The sequence below is a fragment of the Trifolium pratense genome, linkage group LG7 (genome assembly GCF_020283565.1).
Source record: "Trifolium pratense cultivar HEN17-A07 linkage group LG7, ARS_RC_1.1, whole genome shotgun sequence".
Taxonomy (NCBI): Eukaryota; Viridiplantae; Streptophyta; class Magnoliopsida; order Fabales; family Fabaceae; genus Trifolium; species Trifolium pratense.
The window spans coordinates 15,582,936-15,595,726 of NC_060065.1; the positions used below are offsets into that span (position 1 = coordinate 15,582,936).

The 12,791-nt window shown below is 33.3% G+C and overlaps 2 protein-coding genes across 3 annotated transcripts; both read left to right on the plus strand.

Annotated features, from left to right (window-relative positions):
- Window positions 1-1,495: 1,495 nt before the first annotated feature.
- LOC123896675 (peroxisomal 2,4-dienoyl-CoA reductase [(3E)-enoyl-CoA-producing]-like) lies at window positions 1,496-12,304 on the plus strand. Of its 2 annotated transcripts, XM_045947038.1 has the most exons (5): window positions 1,496-1,957; window positions 2,976-3,145; window positions 3,393-3,615; window positions 5,760-5,950; window positions 12,105-12,304. In XM_045947038.1, the coding sequence occupies exons 1-4, from the start codon at window positions 1,600-1,602 to the stop codon at window positions 5,912-5,914; spliced, it is 906 nt and encodes a 301-aa protein (XP_045802994.1). In that variant the 5' UTR covers window positions 1,496-1,599; the 3' UTR covers window positions 5,915-5,950; window positions 12,105-12,304. The 2 variants fall into 2 exon arrangements, with proteins under 2 accessions (XP_045802994.1, XP_045802993.1); XM_045947037.1 differs by lacking the exon at window positions 12,105-12,304 and having other exon boundaries at window positions 5,760-6,251.
- On the plus strand, window positions 6,742-12,304 carry LOC123896677 (peroxisomal 2,4-dienoyl-CoA reductase [(3E)-enoyl-CoA-producing]-like). Its single transcript, XM_045947039.1, has 4 exons — window positions 6,742-7,404; window positions 8,020-8,189; window positions 8,571-8,793; window positions 11,914-12,304. The coding sequence occupies exons 1-4, from the start codon at window positions 7,047-7,049 to the stop codon at window positions 12,066-12,068; spliced, it is 906 nt and encodes a 301-aa protein (XP_045802995.1). The 5' UTR covers window positions 6,742-7,046; the 3' UTR covers window positions 12,069-12,304.
- Window positions 12,305-12,791: the final 487 nt, after the last annotated feature.

A 12,791-nucleotide genomic window follows, 5' to 3' on the forward strand; every position in this document is an offset into this window, starting at 1 on the left:
TAATGTATCATAAACTCACACGTACAAATACAAATGAAAGAGCTGGAGTTTAAATTTCGATTATGGAATTCGGCCAAATAAATTTAACATTTTTTTGTCAGTTGGGTTAGAATTTATGGACAACATAAACAATTTATTTAGCAGAAAAATAGAACTAAAATGTAACAATAATTAATTACTCAATCCGTACCACAATTTATGTCGTTTTGTCAATTTTACACATATTAAGAAAGATAATTAATGTTGTATGGAAAAAAGAGATTATTAGTTGATTTACAAAATTGTCTTTCATTTATGGCATGAAAATAATAAATTGAAGAATTGAAAGAAGATAAAGTAATAAATAGTTAAGGTATAATATGAAAAATAGCATTAAATGCTTCATTGGTAATATAAAGTGGCATATATTGTGGTACAAAATTTCCCCCCAAAGTGACATATATTGTGGTACGGATGGAGTATGAGACAATAAATAAGTAATGAGACCAAAATTTACAGAAAAATGCTAATAGTATTAGGACAATGGTGTTCGACATAACCTTTTTTTTTTTTGCGTTAATCTTTTGATTCTCCGGAATTATCTATACTAATGTATACGGGGAAAACTTTGTTTTGGTGTATTTTTTTTCTTGAATTCCCACAATGTTCTTAATAGTTTTTTTTTTTTAAGTTCTTCTTAACTTCTACATTTCTTTAACACTATTATAATATTCTTAACTTCTATTTTAATAACTTCTGTCTTAACTAGTGGGCCAGACATGCACGTTCTGCGGTGTAACACAACACAACACACAGTTTGATTTTATAACAATAAGATCTTTTTATATTCTAAGCTTATTCCGATAAGCTAACCCTAAATCTAATCTTTTTTCCGCTCATTTTACCTCTCATTTTAACCCTAATTTAATTCAGATAAAATGCTAAAAAATACCTCAAGAAGAATCGAACTCGTGACCTTTAAGAATTATTTAGTGCATTTACCACTAAGCTACATCAATCTGATATAATTTGGTAACACACTTGTAATAAATATGAAATCAATGCTTAATTATATTTAAATAGAAATCAACCATTTTTTTATAGGGTTAAATCCAGTTTTGGCCCCCAAGTTTCACAATTGCTTGATTTTGGCCCCCCAAGTTTAAATTGATTGATTTTAATCCTCTAAGTTTCACAATTGCTCGATTTTAGCCCTCCAAGTTTCAATTGCTCCATTTTGACCCGCAAATTTATCCTTTTGCATTTGCTAGCCCGCCGTTGAATATTTTGATTAAAGGCAAATGCTAAATAGTGCCCCCGGGGCACTCTTTAAGCCCTTAAATAGTAAGTTTTTTATAGAATTTTTATCGAAATGCGTAAAGTCAACGCATTGGAAATTGTAATGTTTAACTTTTTGAATAAAAAATTTCTTTAAATGGAATGCTTAAAGAGTGCCCCGGAGGCACTCGTTAGCAAGACCCCTGATTAAAAATTGGTTATGTGGTACATTGGTGTCCAACAAAACAAACAAAAAACTCATAATTGGAACGGCAGAGTAAGTCAGATCACAGACCAAACAACGTCAACGCGCGGTGGTTCTGAATTAACCTCCGTCCAAACATGGCTGCTTCAACGGAATCACCATTCAAATCAAACATATTGAAAGGTAAAGTAGCTTTGATTACAGGTGGAGCATCGGGAATTGGATTCGAAATATCAACACAATTCGGTAAACATGGTGCCTCTGTTGCTCTCATGGGTCGTCGTAAACAAGTTCTTCAATCTGCTGTTTCTGTTCTCCAATCACTTTCAATCCCAGCCGTTGCTTTTGAGGGTGATGTTAGGAAACAAGATGATGCTGCCAGAGTTCTTGAATCTACTTTCAAGCATTTTGGAAAGATTGATATCCTTGTTAATGCTGCTGCTGGTAATTTTCTAGCTGCTGCTGAGGATCTCTCCCCGAATGGCTTTCGAACAGGTGAAAATTCTATTCTCTTTCTCACTATCCATCACTTTTCATTTTACTTTTTTTTTATATCAGGGTCTGTTTGGCGAAAAAATAGCTGATGACTAGTTTATAATTTAGAGTATAGCGGATGAACTAACCGATTGAATTTGTAGTGTTTTAGTAAAATCAGCGGTTGAACTAGCTTATAAATAAGAAATGAAGTAAAATTGAAAGAAAAACATGATAAGCTATAAGCCGGTAAAAATAAGGTACTCCCTCTAGTCCTAATTATAAGAAAATATCCACAGATACATTCAAAATTTTATGTATCTAGACAATAATATAGACTAGATACATCAAACTTGTATCTAAGAAATGAATATCTTCTTATAATTAGGACCGGAGGGAGTATAAGCTTGTGGGAAAAAGATGTTACCAAACGAGTTTTTTTTATCCTTGTGAAACGGTGCCTTAAACAGTATGAATATCTAATCTTGATTTTCAAGTATTCACATCTACTTGTAATACATGTCAACAAAAAATAAACATGTAGTTGGAACACCTAAAATCGTAGCTAATAATGTTTAAATGTGTGTGATTATGGAATTGATGGTTAAGGAGTTATCTAATCTTGATATATCCATTAATTACTCATTGAACTATGTTAACAACATGTGCTTGTGGACTGAGTTAACCATTCAAAAATTTGTTGAATTGTTATCCCAAATTGATGTTCAAATAACATTTCTGTTATGTAAACTATTATTGGGAGAAAAACAAATATAGAATTTTCACTGACTCGTTCTACACAATATGTCTGTTAATATGCTTTTAAACATACCAGACAAAATTTTCATATCATTGCTCAAAGAAATCAGAATCCTTATATAATGTGGTTATGATCATTGTGTTTCTAAGTTTCAGATGAGTAGTTACCCCAAGAGTTGCAGTTTTTCTGAATCAAGATACAACCTGAATCATCATTCTAATTATTTTAAAATATAACCAGAGAATTGAATTGCTGATCAATTTTAATTATTGTTTGCAGTTTTGGATATCGATTCTGTTGGCACATTCACTATGTGCCATGAAGCACTTAAATATCTCAAGAAAGGGGGGCCAGGAAGGAGCTCTTCTAGTGGAGGGGCAATAATAAACATTAGTGCTACCTTACATTATACAGCTTCTTGGTATCAAATTCACGTATCTGCAGCAAAGGTTAGGTTTATAACACAGCACTTACATATTAAATTTCTTCTTGTTTACGTTAACGATTTAAAGTATAAATTCAGTTTTACACTAATTTCGAATGAAAATTTATTATTTTGACAGATCACTCCACTTCTGTAAAAGTTTTTTTAAATTCATGGTATAACAGAAAAATGATGGTTTTTCATTGGATGTCATTAGTGTGCGTCCATTGATAAAACTCTTACATGGAACTTTAAATTTCATTTATCAACAGGCAGCTGTTGATGCCACTACAAGAAACTTGGCACTGGAATGGGGAGCAGATTATGATATTAGAGTCAATGGGATTGCACCAGGTCCAATAAGTGGCACACCTGGCATGAGTAAACTTGCTCCTGAAGAAATAAGTAGTAAAGCCAGAGATGAGATGCCTCTATATAAACTCGGGGAGAAGTGGGATATTGCAATGGCTGCTCTCTACTTAGTATCAGATGCAGGTTAGTCATCCAACTATTTTTAAGTTATTGCTTCAATATCGTAACAAGGTTGAGATGCAGGTTAGCAATTTGTGTATATGTGATACTGTAAATGTTTGCTATATGGCACAGTAAGCAGGCATCTAGTTCCATGTTGAACATGTGCACATAGGATACTATAAATGAAAATGTGGAGTGCATGTGTGTGGCTGTTTAACCTTGATACAAGGCTCTATTTTTTAGGACTTTGGTGGTGTATTTTACATTGGTGGCAGTTTAGGGATCTGGTAGTGAAACTAGAAGAAGTATATCCATTTTGTATATTTTTGTCATACCTATTTAAACCTTGGCCTCTTTTCCATCCTATCTTTCAATCCTTTCCTCTCTTAGTTTTTCATGATTTTTATGACATGTTACTTTGAAATTGCTAAAAATCATCAATATTTGATTTGATAAACATTTTATATATTCTTTTGGTATAGACAACACCATGAAATATCGATCATTTTAACAAATCTTCTATATTTCCAGTGTTGTCACACTAGTTGTGGTTCCTTTATGCATATCTTTGACTGCTTGAATGCAAGCGATCTGAACACCTTCCTTTGCTGAAGTATTTCACAAAATCTCTGTAGATACTTTTGTCATGTATTTTTTCCAAATAAATTAAACCATTTATAGCCCGTGTTTATTCATATGATATCTCTCCATAGCAAGTATCATACATGATTTTCTGTGTTGCTGGCTTTTTATTTTAGTCTCAATCACTCTCCTAAACCTCCATAGTATGACACAAGCTTTTAATCTCTCAAGAATATGTTCAGTTGCATTTTTTTCTTCTGTTTATGCGTTAGTTTTGTTCTTAAAGAGACGAGTTAGTGTTAGGATTATTGAATAAAGGGAAATTAGAGTATTTAAAGTAATTAAGAGTTGTCATAGAAGTTAATTAGTTTGTTAAGGTAGTTATAGTATGTGAACAAATAAGAGAACACAAACGGAAGAGAACATCCTTGAATATTGTAATTGTGAATAGACTCTATTGTGAAGGGAAAACCCTTGGAGGAGAGAATATCTCCTATTCTATTATATTTCTTTAATTAAGTGTTCTTTCTATTCCATTTAATTTGTGGGTTCCTATCAGATGGAGTACATATCTTCCATTCATCCAACATACTTGTAAATCATGTAATCTCATTGGATAACTTTGTCGTTCATTTTATGTCTGTATCTTTTAGTCCCTTTCACAACTCAATAGGTATGATTTGTAGTCCTTCCATCTTACCATTAGCCATTCAAAATGCTTCTTTGATCTCAAATTTTCTTTCATGCTAGGAGTAATTTAGATCACTGTTGCCTTAAGTTTGTTTGTGTTCAAGGAGTACTTGTGACTCTCATCAAATGTTTATTGAAATAATTACTCTTCTATATTTCCTTGATGTCTTACTCTGACAGATACTTTTCCCTTGTCATCTTAATACATCTCATCTGGTTTAAGTCTCTTGGTTTTCTTTTTCTACGTTTAGCAAGCCTGTAATACTGCTATAGACTTTCAAATGCTTTTGCTTTATCTTCACTAGAATAATATTTTCACTTATTAGTATTTGTTGTTCCAAACCTTCTAAATCCTTCCAGAAATTTACCTTGTGTTGCTTTTCTGCTCCTACTTGTGGTCTGTATATGTATGTCCTGATAACATTAAAGGTTTACCATTTTGCTGTAATCTTTAGGGCTATGATTGTAACTTCTAGTTTCTTGAATCCACAACTTTTGTATACATGTTCTATCTGCAATGGTGCCTAGATCATTTCTATATTTTGTCTTTCGCAGGATTGAAACTTTGAATCTTGTTGTATTCTGGTTTTTTAGTCTTTTAAAAACTTCCATGTGTTCATAAAAATAAAAATAAATTTTGCAATGTGGTTTGTTTATGTTCATTCTCATATCCTTGTTACATCTTTTCCATCAGATTGTTAGTCGTTGTTTAAGCATATATTAAATTAGGTTTTCTCTAATACATTTGTACACACTGAATAGTAACCGTCTAGTTGTTTTTAAAATAAGATTTGTAGACTGTTAAATTTTTTAAATGGATTCATTTTTTAAATTACCTTTCATTTATTATTTATTTGTCTATGAAAACTTAGCATTTGTTTAAATTTGTGAAGGAAAATTCATCAATGGCGACACTATGATAGTTGATGGAGGACTTTGGCTGAGCCGGCCTCGTCATTTACCGAAAGAGGCAGTAAGGCAAGTATCGCGAACGGTAGAAAAAAGATCCAGAAATGAACCAATTGGTGTTCCAAAAAGCAAGCTATGAGCCAGCAGATTCAGTATTAGCCCCTCGACACTGCAGGGGATTACTTCCAATATGGCATTCTTATACAATATGATGATTTAAAGTCGCGGCTACATCCAACAGAAAATAAAAAGGCCATGGCTAGCATGAATCCCATGATTGTGTCTTGTACTATGTGTGCTTATTGAAACTGTAAGAAAATTCAGCTGTAATTTTGAACGTGATATGTGGCTAGCTAGTGCCCAAGTTCACATAAAGAAGTTACCTTCAAAAGGACAGCATAAACCCAACCATGAAAGTTGGTTCATTAGATTTAGGGTTCTTTTGGATTTTGTTTAATAAAAACATTTTATTAAAATTGTTTTTGTTCTTTGTATGTATTAAGAATCGAGCAAGCATTTTTTTTATTGTGATTATAACGCAACTCTTTGGTTTTATTTAAGTGGACTAAAGTCTCATACAATAATATAACATCCAGATTATATTTCCGAACGAGGATTACCTTACCTAGTCCCCGACAATTCCAACTTATTATACTCATTCCTAAAATGAACTTATAAAAAAGGAAAAAGAAATTCTCAAGAAATTGAAAGATGAACTTAAAAAAGGAAAAAATATTAGGGATGAATGTAGTACTAACATAAAATATAAAAAGTTAACATTGACAAAAAAAATATTTTATATGCAGAGCTGATGTTCGAACTTCGGGCACTCCGCTTATTCATCTTAAAAGTGAAATTTTAGCCATTAAGCTACTTGGAAAAAAAAATTATATTTCCGATAAAATTTTTATTTTTTGGTCAAGCTCCAATAACTTTTTTTAAATACATTATACACTAAAAAAAGAAGACTTGATCAAAAGACTTGAAATTGTTGATGCAGAAGTATCTATTCTCCCGCTTCATGCTTAACCGAGCGTGGTTTTTTTTGAGACAAAACTACAGTTTTTTAAGGGATTGATTCTTAAAGAGACAAAACTACTACTACTACTACTACGTTCTCCCACTTCTTGCTCACAATATAAAAAAGAGATGTTAAAGACACTTGGAACAAAACAAACAACAAAAAATCATCGATTGGAACGGCGAAGTAGTAGTAACTCACATCACAGATCAAACAAAGTCAACGCAGGCGCCGAATTAGGTTTCCGAAGATGGCTACTTCAACTGAATCACCGTTCAAATCAAACATATTGAAAGGTAAAGTAGTTTTGATTACAGGTGGAGCATCGGGAATTGGATTTGAAATATCAACACAATTCGGTAAACATGGTGCTTCGGTTGCTCTCATGGGTCGTCGTAAACAAGTTCTTCAATCTGCTGTTTCTGTTCTCCAATCACTTTCAATCCCAGCCGTTGCTTTTGAGGGTGATGTTAGGAAACAAGATGATGCTGCCAGAGTTCTTGAATCTACTTTCAAACATTTTGGAAAGATTGATATCCTTGTTAATGCTGCTGCTGGTAATTTTCTAGCTGCCGCTGAAGATCTCTCGCCGAATGGATTTCGAACAGGTGATGATTCTCTTATGTTTCCATTGATAAGTATATTTAAATTCAAAATGTTGTGTTATTTTGACATGAAATGAGACGATAATTTTGATGTTTAACATGGTTCAAATTTATGGTTCATAAAGTTTAGTCCATGTTGTCCCCTTGAGTTTAACTCAGATGATAGGGACATCGCATTATATATAGTTCGAACTCCGGACACTCCACTTATCTCCCTTAAAAGGGATATTTGAACACTTGAGTATCGTTGTAATTACATATTGTTATATTCATTAACTGTCAACTGAACGCAATTGACCACATATTTGAAATAGGTTATTCATATAAATTGTTGTCGAAATTTGTTGTCAAGATATAACTTCTGAATTGAAAAGACATCTATGTTAATGTGCTTTTACATAACACAAAATTTTGATGTCATATTGCTAGAAAAAGAAAATAGAGTCCTTCTATATTGTGGCTATAATCACTGTGTTTCTATGTTGTTGAGTTTCTGATGAGTAGTTGTTCCAAGACTTTAAGTTACCGTTTTTCTGCACAAGATGCAACTTCATTATAATTTTTCTACATTTAAATAAGAGAAATGAATCGGTGATCAGTTTTAATTATTGTTCGCAGTTTTGGATATCGATTCTGTTGGTACATTCACTATGTGCCATGAAGCACTTAAATATCTCAAGAAAGGGGGACCAGGAAGGAGCTCTTCTAGTGGGGGAGCAATAATAAACATTAGTGCTACCTTGCATTATACAGCTACTTGGTACCAAATTCACGTATCTGCAGCAAAGGTTTGCGACACATTACCCAAATGTTAAATTTCATCCTGTTTACTATAAGAATTTAAAGGAGGATATGCAGTGTGTTATAAATCTTAAAGGATATGAATTGTTTTGAACACGATGTTAAATTTTCATTAGATGTAGTGTAAAATTGTTTTACAGTGTTGTTAAATATTGGCCATGGCGGATATTGGTGGCAGATTTTTGGGAAACCGATATAGCCATTTTGTTAAGGATGGCGGTGCTGTACTCGGATATGACGGTACCATAAGTCGGCCAGTATGTTGGATTTTTGGCTCTCCACCATGGTCCGACATCGATAGCATTGGATTTACACTGACAATGTATACTCATTAAACTTTAACTTTCAATTTTTCAATTATTCAACAGGCAGCTGTTGATGCTACTACAAGAAACTTGGCACTGGAGTGGGGAACAGATTATGATATTAGAGTCAATGGGATCGCACCAGGTCCAATAAGGGGCACACCTGGCATGAGTAAACTGGTTCCTGATGAAATAGATAGCACAGCCACAGATGAAATGCCTCTATTTAAACTTGGGGAGAAATGGGATATTGCAATGGCTGCTCTCTACTTAGTATCAGATGCAGGTTAGTAAATAGGTAGTTATCCAAGTATTTTAAACTATTATTTATGTAGTTTAGTAACTGATTGTTAGTAAGCTGTGTAGTTATCCAAGTATGTTCACCATATGGCACAATAGAAGGCATCTAGTTCCATGCATATGCGATACTATTAATGAAAATGTGGGGCAAATCTGTATGGCTGTTAGACCTTGTTACAAGACTCTTTACATTTTAGGGTTTTTACATGTTGAAGTTGTGAGATTTTAGGTAAAAAGGAAGAGAGAATAATAAGAGTTATGCTTATTATTGATAATGACTGAATAGTAGTGTGATACAAAAGACTCAATACTAATCCGTATTTATAGTGAATCGTGGTAGACTCAATTTCTAAATCAATAACAAATCATGACAATAATAAGTCATATAAAATTTGATCTTGAGAGATACTCTAAATTAATATAAAAGACATTATAAGACATTATGAGATATTTTCTTATATTCTTCTAACCATTCCATTCTAGTGGTGCATTTTCTTATTATTAGACTTTTGTATTGGGTTTAACTCATCCTTACAAAATCGGCTTATAAGGTGAGAGGTGTCACTCTTTTATAAACTCTAGTAAATCCTTTATCTGGATACACCCCCACATGCCCAATATTATTGGTCTTGGTGCATGGATATAAATGGTGGGTGATCCGAATTGATAAACTCTGATACCATCTTAGAATTTGGGTAAGGGGTGTATTGGAAAAAACCCTAGTCCTACATAGAAAATATATAAGGCCTGATATGAGTTTATGAAGAGAGGCACCCCTCACATTATAAGTCAGTTTTGTAAGGTCATGTTAGGCCTAACCCATATTCTAAGAACTTCATAATGAAACAGAGAGACAGGTAACATAATCATAACCTGCTCTGATACCATATTAGATTTTTACATTGGGTCTAACTCATCCTTACAAAACCAATTTATAAGGTGAGGGTTGCCACTCTTATATAAACTCTAATAGGACTTATCCCAATACTTATCTTCCATTTATCCGGCTTTCTTGTAAACCTCTTGATCTCATTAAATGACTTTGTTGTTTATTATATGTTTTTATCTTTCAGCCCCTTTCATAACTCAGGACGTATATTTTCTAGTTCAATTGCTTTACCGTTAGTCATTCATAATGCTTGTTTGACCACTAATTTTCTTTAATATTTGGAGTAACATAGATCATCCTCTCTAGTACTACGTTTGTTTGTGTTTGAGGAATACTTGTGACCCTCCATATCAAATATTTATTGAAATAAATAGCAACTCTTCTAACTTTCCTTGATGTCTTATTCTCTGACTGATACTTTTCCCTTCTCATCCTTAAGGCATCTCCTGGTTCAAGTCTCTTTGTTTTCTTTTTCTACTTTTGGCAAGCCTGTAAAAGTGCTTTTTCCCTTCTTTATTACCTTAGGACTACTACTATGGGCTTTCAATTGCTTTTGCTATATCTTCACCTATTGCATTCTCAGGGATTTTTAGCTATCTTATATCATTCCAAATTTCTTCATTTCTACACAAGGATCATGTGTTATTACACTTTCTTTGAGCTTAACTTTTTGTTACACGATGTCTTCTTTTATCACCAAAAATCTTTACCCTTTGGCCCAATATCCCTGGATTCAACTAGTGTTTTTTGGCTACCTTTCAGACCTCTTTAGTCATCTCATTCCAACTTGTCATGAGCACTTTACATCTCTCCAATCCATCTCTATAAAACCTCACTTAAATAGCCTTTGTCTTCCACACTTCAATAGCCACCATGTATTACTCTATGATTTTTAACTTGACTATTCCTATTTACTTTTCTTCTCTTGACTCAAAACATCTGAAACAAATCATCTATATTGAATTGTTAGACTCTCTCCTAGTTACAATTCATGTGATGTTTTCTATTCAATTCCTCTTATAGATATGACCATTTCAATCACCTAGAATAATCTTTTCACTCGGTATTTGTTGGACCAAACCTTCTAAATCTTTCCAAAACTTCACCTTGTGTTGCTTCTTTGCTCCTACTTGTGGTCTATATTTTATTGTTCTGCTGTAATCTTTAGGGCTATGATTGTATCTCCTAGTTTTTTTTTACATCCACAACTTTTTCTTCCATGTTCTCTCTGCAATGTTACTGATGCAGACCTCAAACAGGAAACACAGTAAGATGTAAATGCAGACGGAATACAATTCCTATCTACCCATGGAACTAAACTCCTCAGAGAATCAACACCGTCTGCCTAATAGAATACAAAACAAACTTCAGCGTAATGTCTCTCTTCCCTACCTCACCTCTTAAAACAGAAGTCCTAACCAAGACAAATCCCTCATACAGACCCCACTGCCGCATCAGCAGTCTTACTTTCTATTCTTCCTGTCAAATAATTGATTATCCCAAAAGCTTAAGCTGTTAGGATAGAGCCACATCAATGGTTTTATATTATTTCTAACACTTCCTTAGACCCATTTGACGGACCGAATAGCATCACACTCATATCAGTTACCTATATCGTTTCTATATTTTGTATTTCCCGTGTACCAAACTTTGAATCCTAATGGATTCTAGTTTTTTAGTCTTCATATGTTAATAATAATAAAAATCAATTTTGCAAGGGGGTCCATTAAGGTTCCCTCTCATATCCTTTCTACATCCTTGCCATCTTATAATTATGGAGAGGGGCTAAAATGTTATGAAGATTTTCTCACACAAATTGTACAAACTTATATATGTAATTGTTTGCTTTAATTGACCAACATGTGGTTACTTAGCTCCTTCTTATGGAAATAACATGGGTAATGGTTGTAAAGATCCGATCAGATTTCTTCATAGGAATTCATGCATTTACAATTCGTACCATAATTATCAGAGTATTAGTCTTTGTTTAAGCATACATTAAATTAGTACCTTTTCTCTTATTTCATTTTTACTCACCGAAATAGTAACCACGTAGTTGTTTTGCAAATAAGATTTACAGACTGGTAAATTATTGAAATTGATGCATTTAGATTTGTAACGGGAGGCATCTCTGTCAGCAATTATTTTTTTCATTTCATTTCTTTTCGTATTTTTTTTTTATGCACAGAAATTTAAATTTTGTTTAAATTTTTGAAGGAAAATTCATTAATGGTGACACTATGATAATCGATGGAGGACTTTGGCTGAGCCAGCCTCGTCATTTACCGAAAGAGGCAGTGAGGCAATTATCGCGAGCAATAGAAAAAAGATCTAGAGATGAACCAGTTGGTGTTCCAAAAAGCAAGCTATGAGCCAGCAGATTCAGTATTAGCTCCTCCACACTGCAGGGGATTACTTCTTTAAACAATACAATGGATGGAAGTTATGATCTCAATTACCGATAAATTGAAATTATTACAAAGTTCAACGTGTTTTCGTTCTTTTTTTTATTCTTGTGAAATATTACCTTCAAAAGGACAGTATAAACCTAACCATGAAACGATCTGTTTTTATAAGAATCTAGCAAACATTTGTTTTATTATTGTGATTTGCAGGTCATCTCTTGCATTCTCTAAATTTACATGTGGACACTAGTAATGTTTATGGAAATGGATTCCCAGCAGTAACTGCATGACTGCATGATTAATTGACTGCATGGAATCCAGGTCTTCGTCGAGTGAGATTTGTTATAAATTTTGGCCACCACAATGTAAACTGGTTATCATTGCAACCATTATCAATGTGACCAACATCAGTCGGTATTGAAGTAACAAACAATGATTTGATAATGTTAATATTAATTGGCATTTTGATGCTAATTTAGTGTGTTCTATCACTTCTCTAATTAGGAAGAGGTTAAGGATTCTCAGCATGATTGATAGTTATGACATGGTTTATAAAAGGAAACGTGGGCAGGGGATAAAGCGAATCATTCCCTTATAAGAATGTTTCCTTATTTAGTGAGGAAAGGAAAAGTAGATCTAGATCTGATGGTTATAAGATGAAAGAATGTTGAGTAGGGAATTATGCAATGA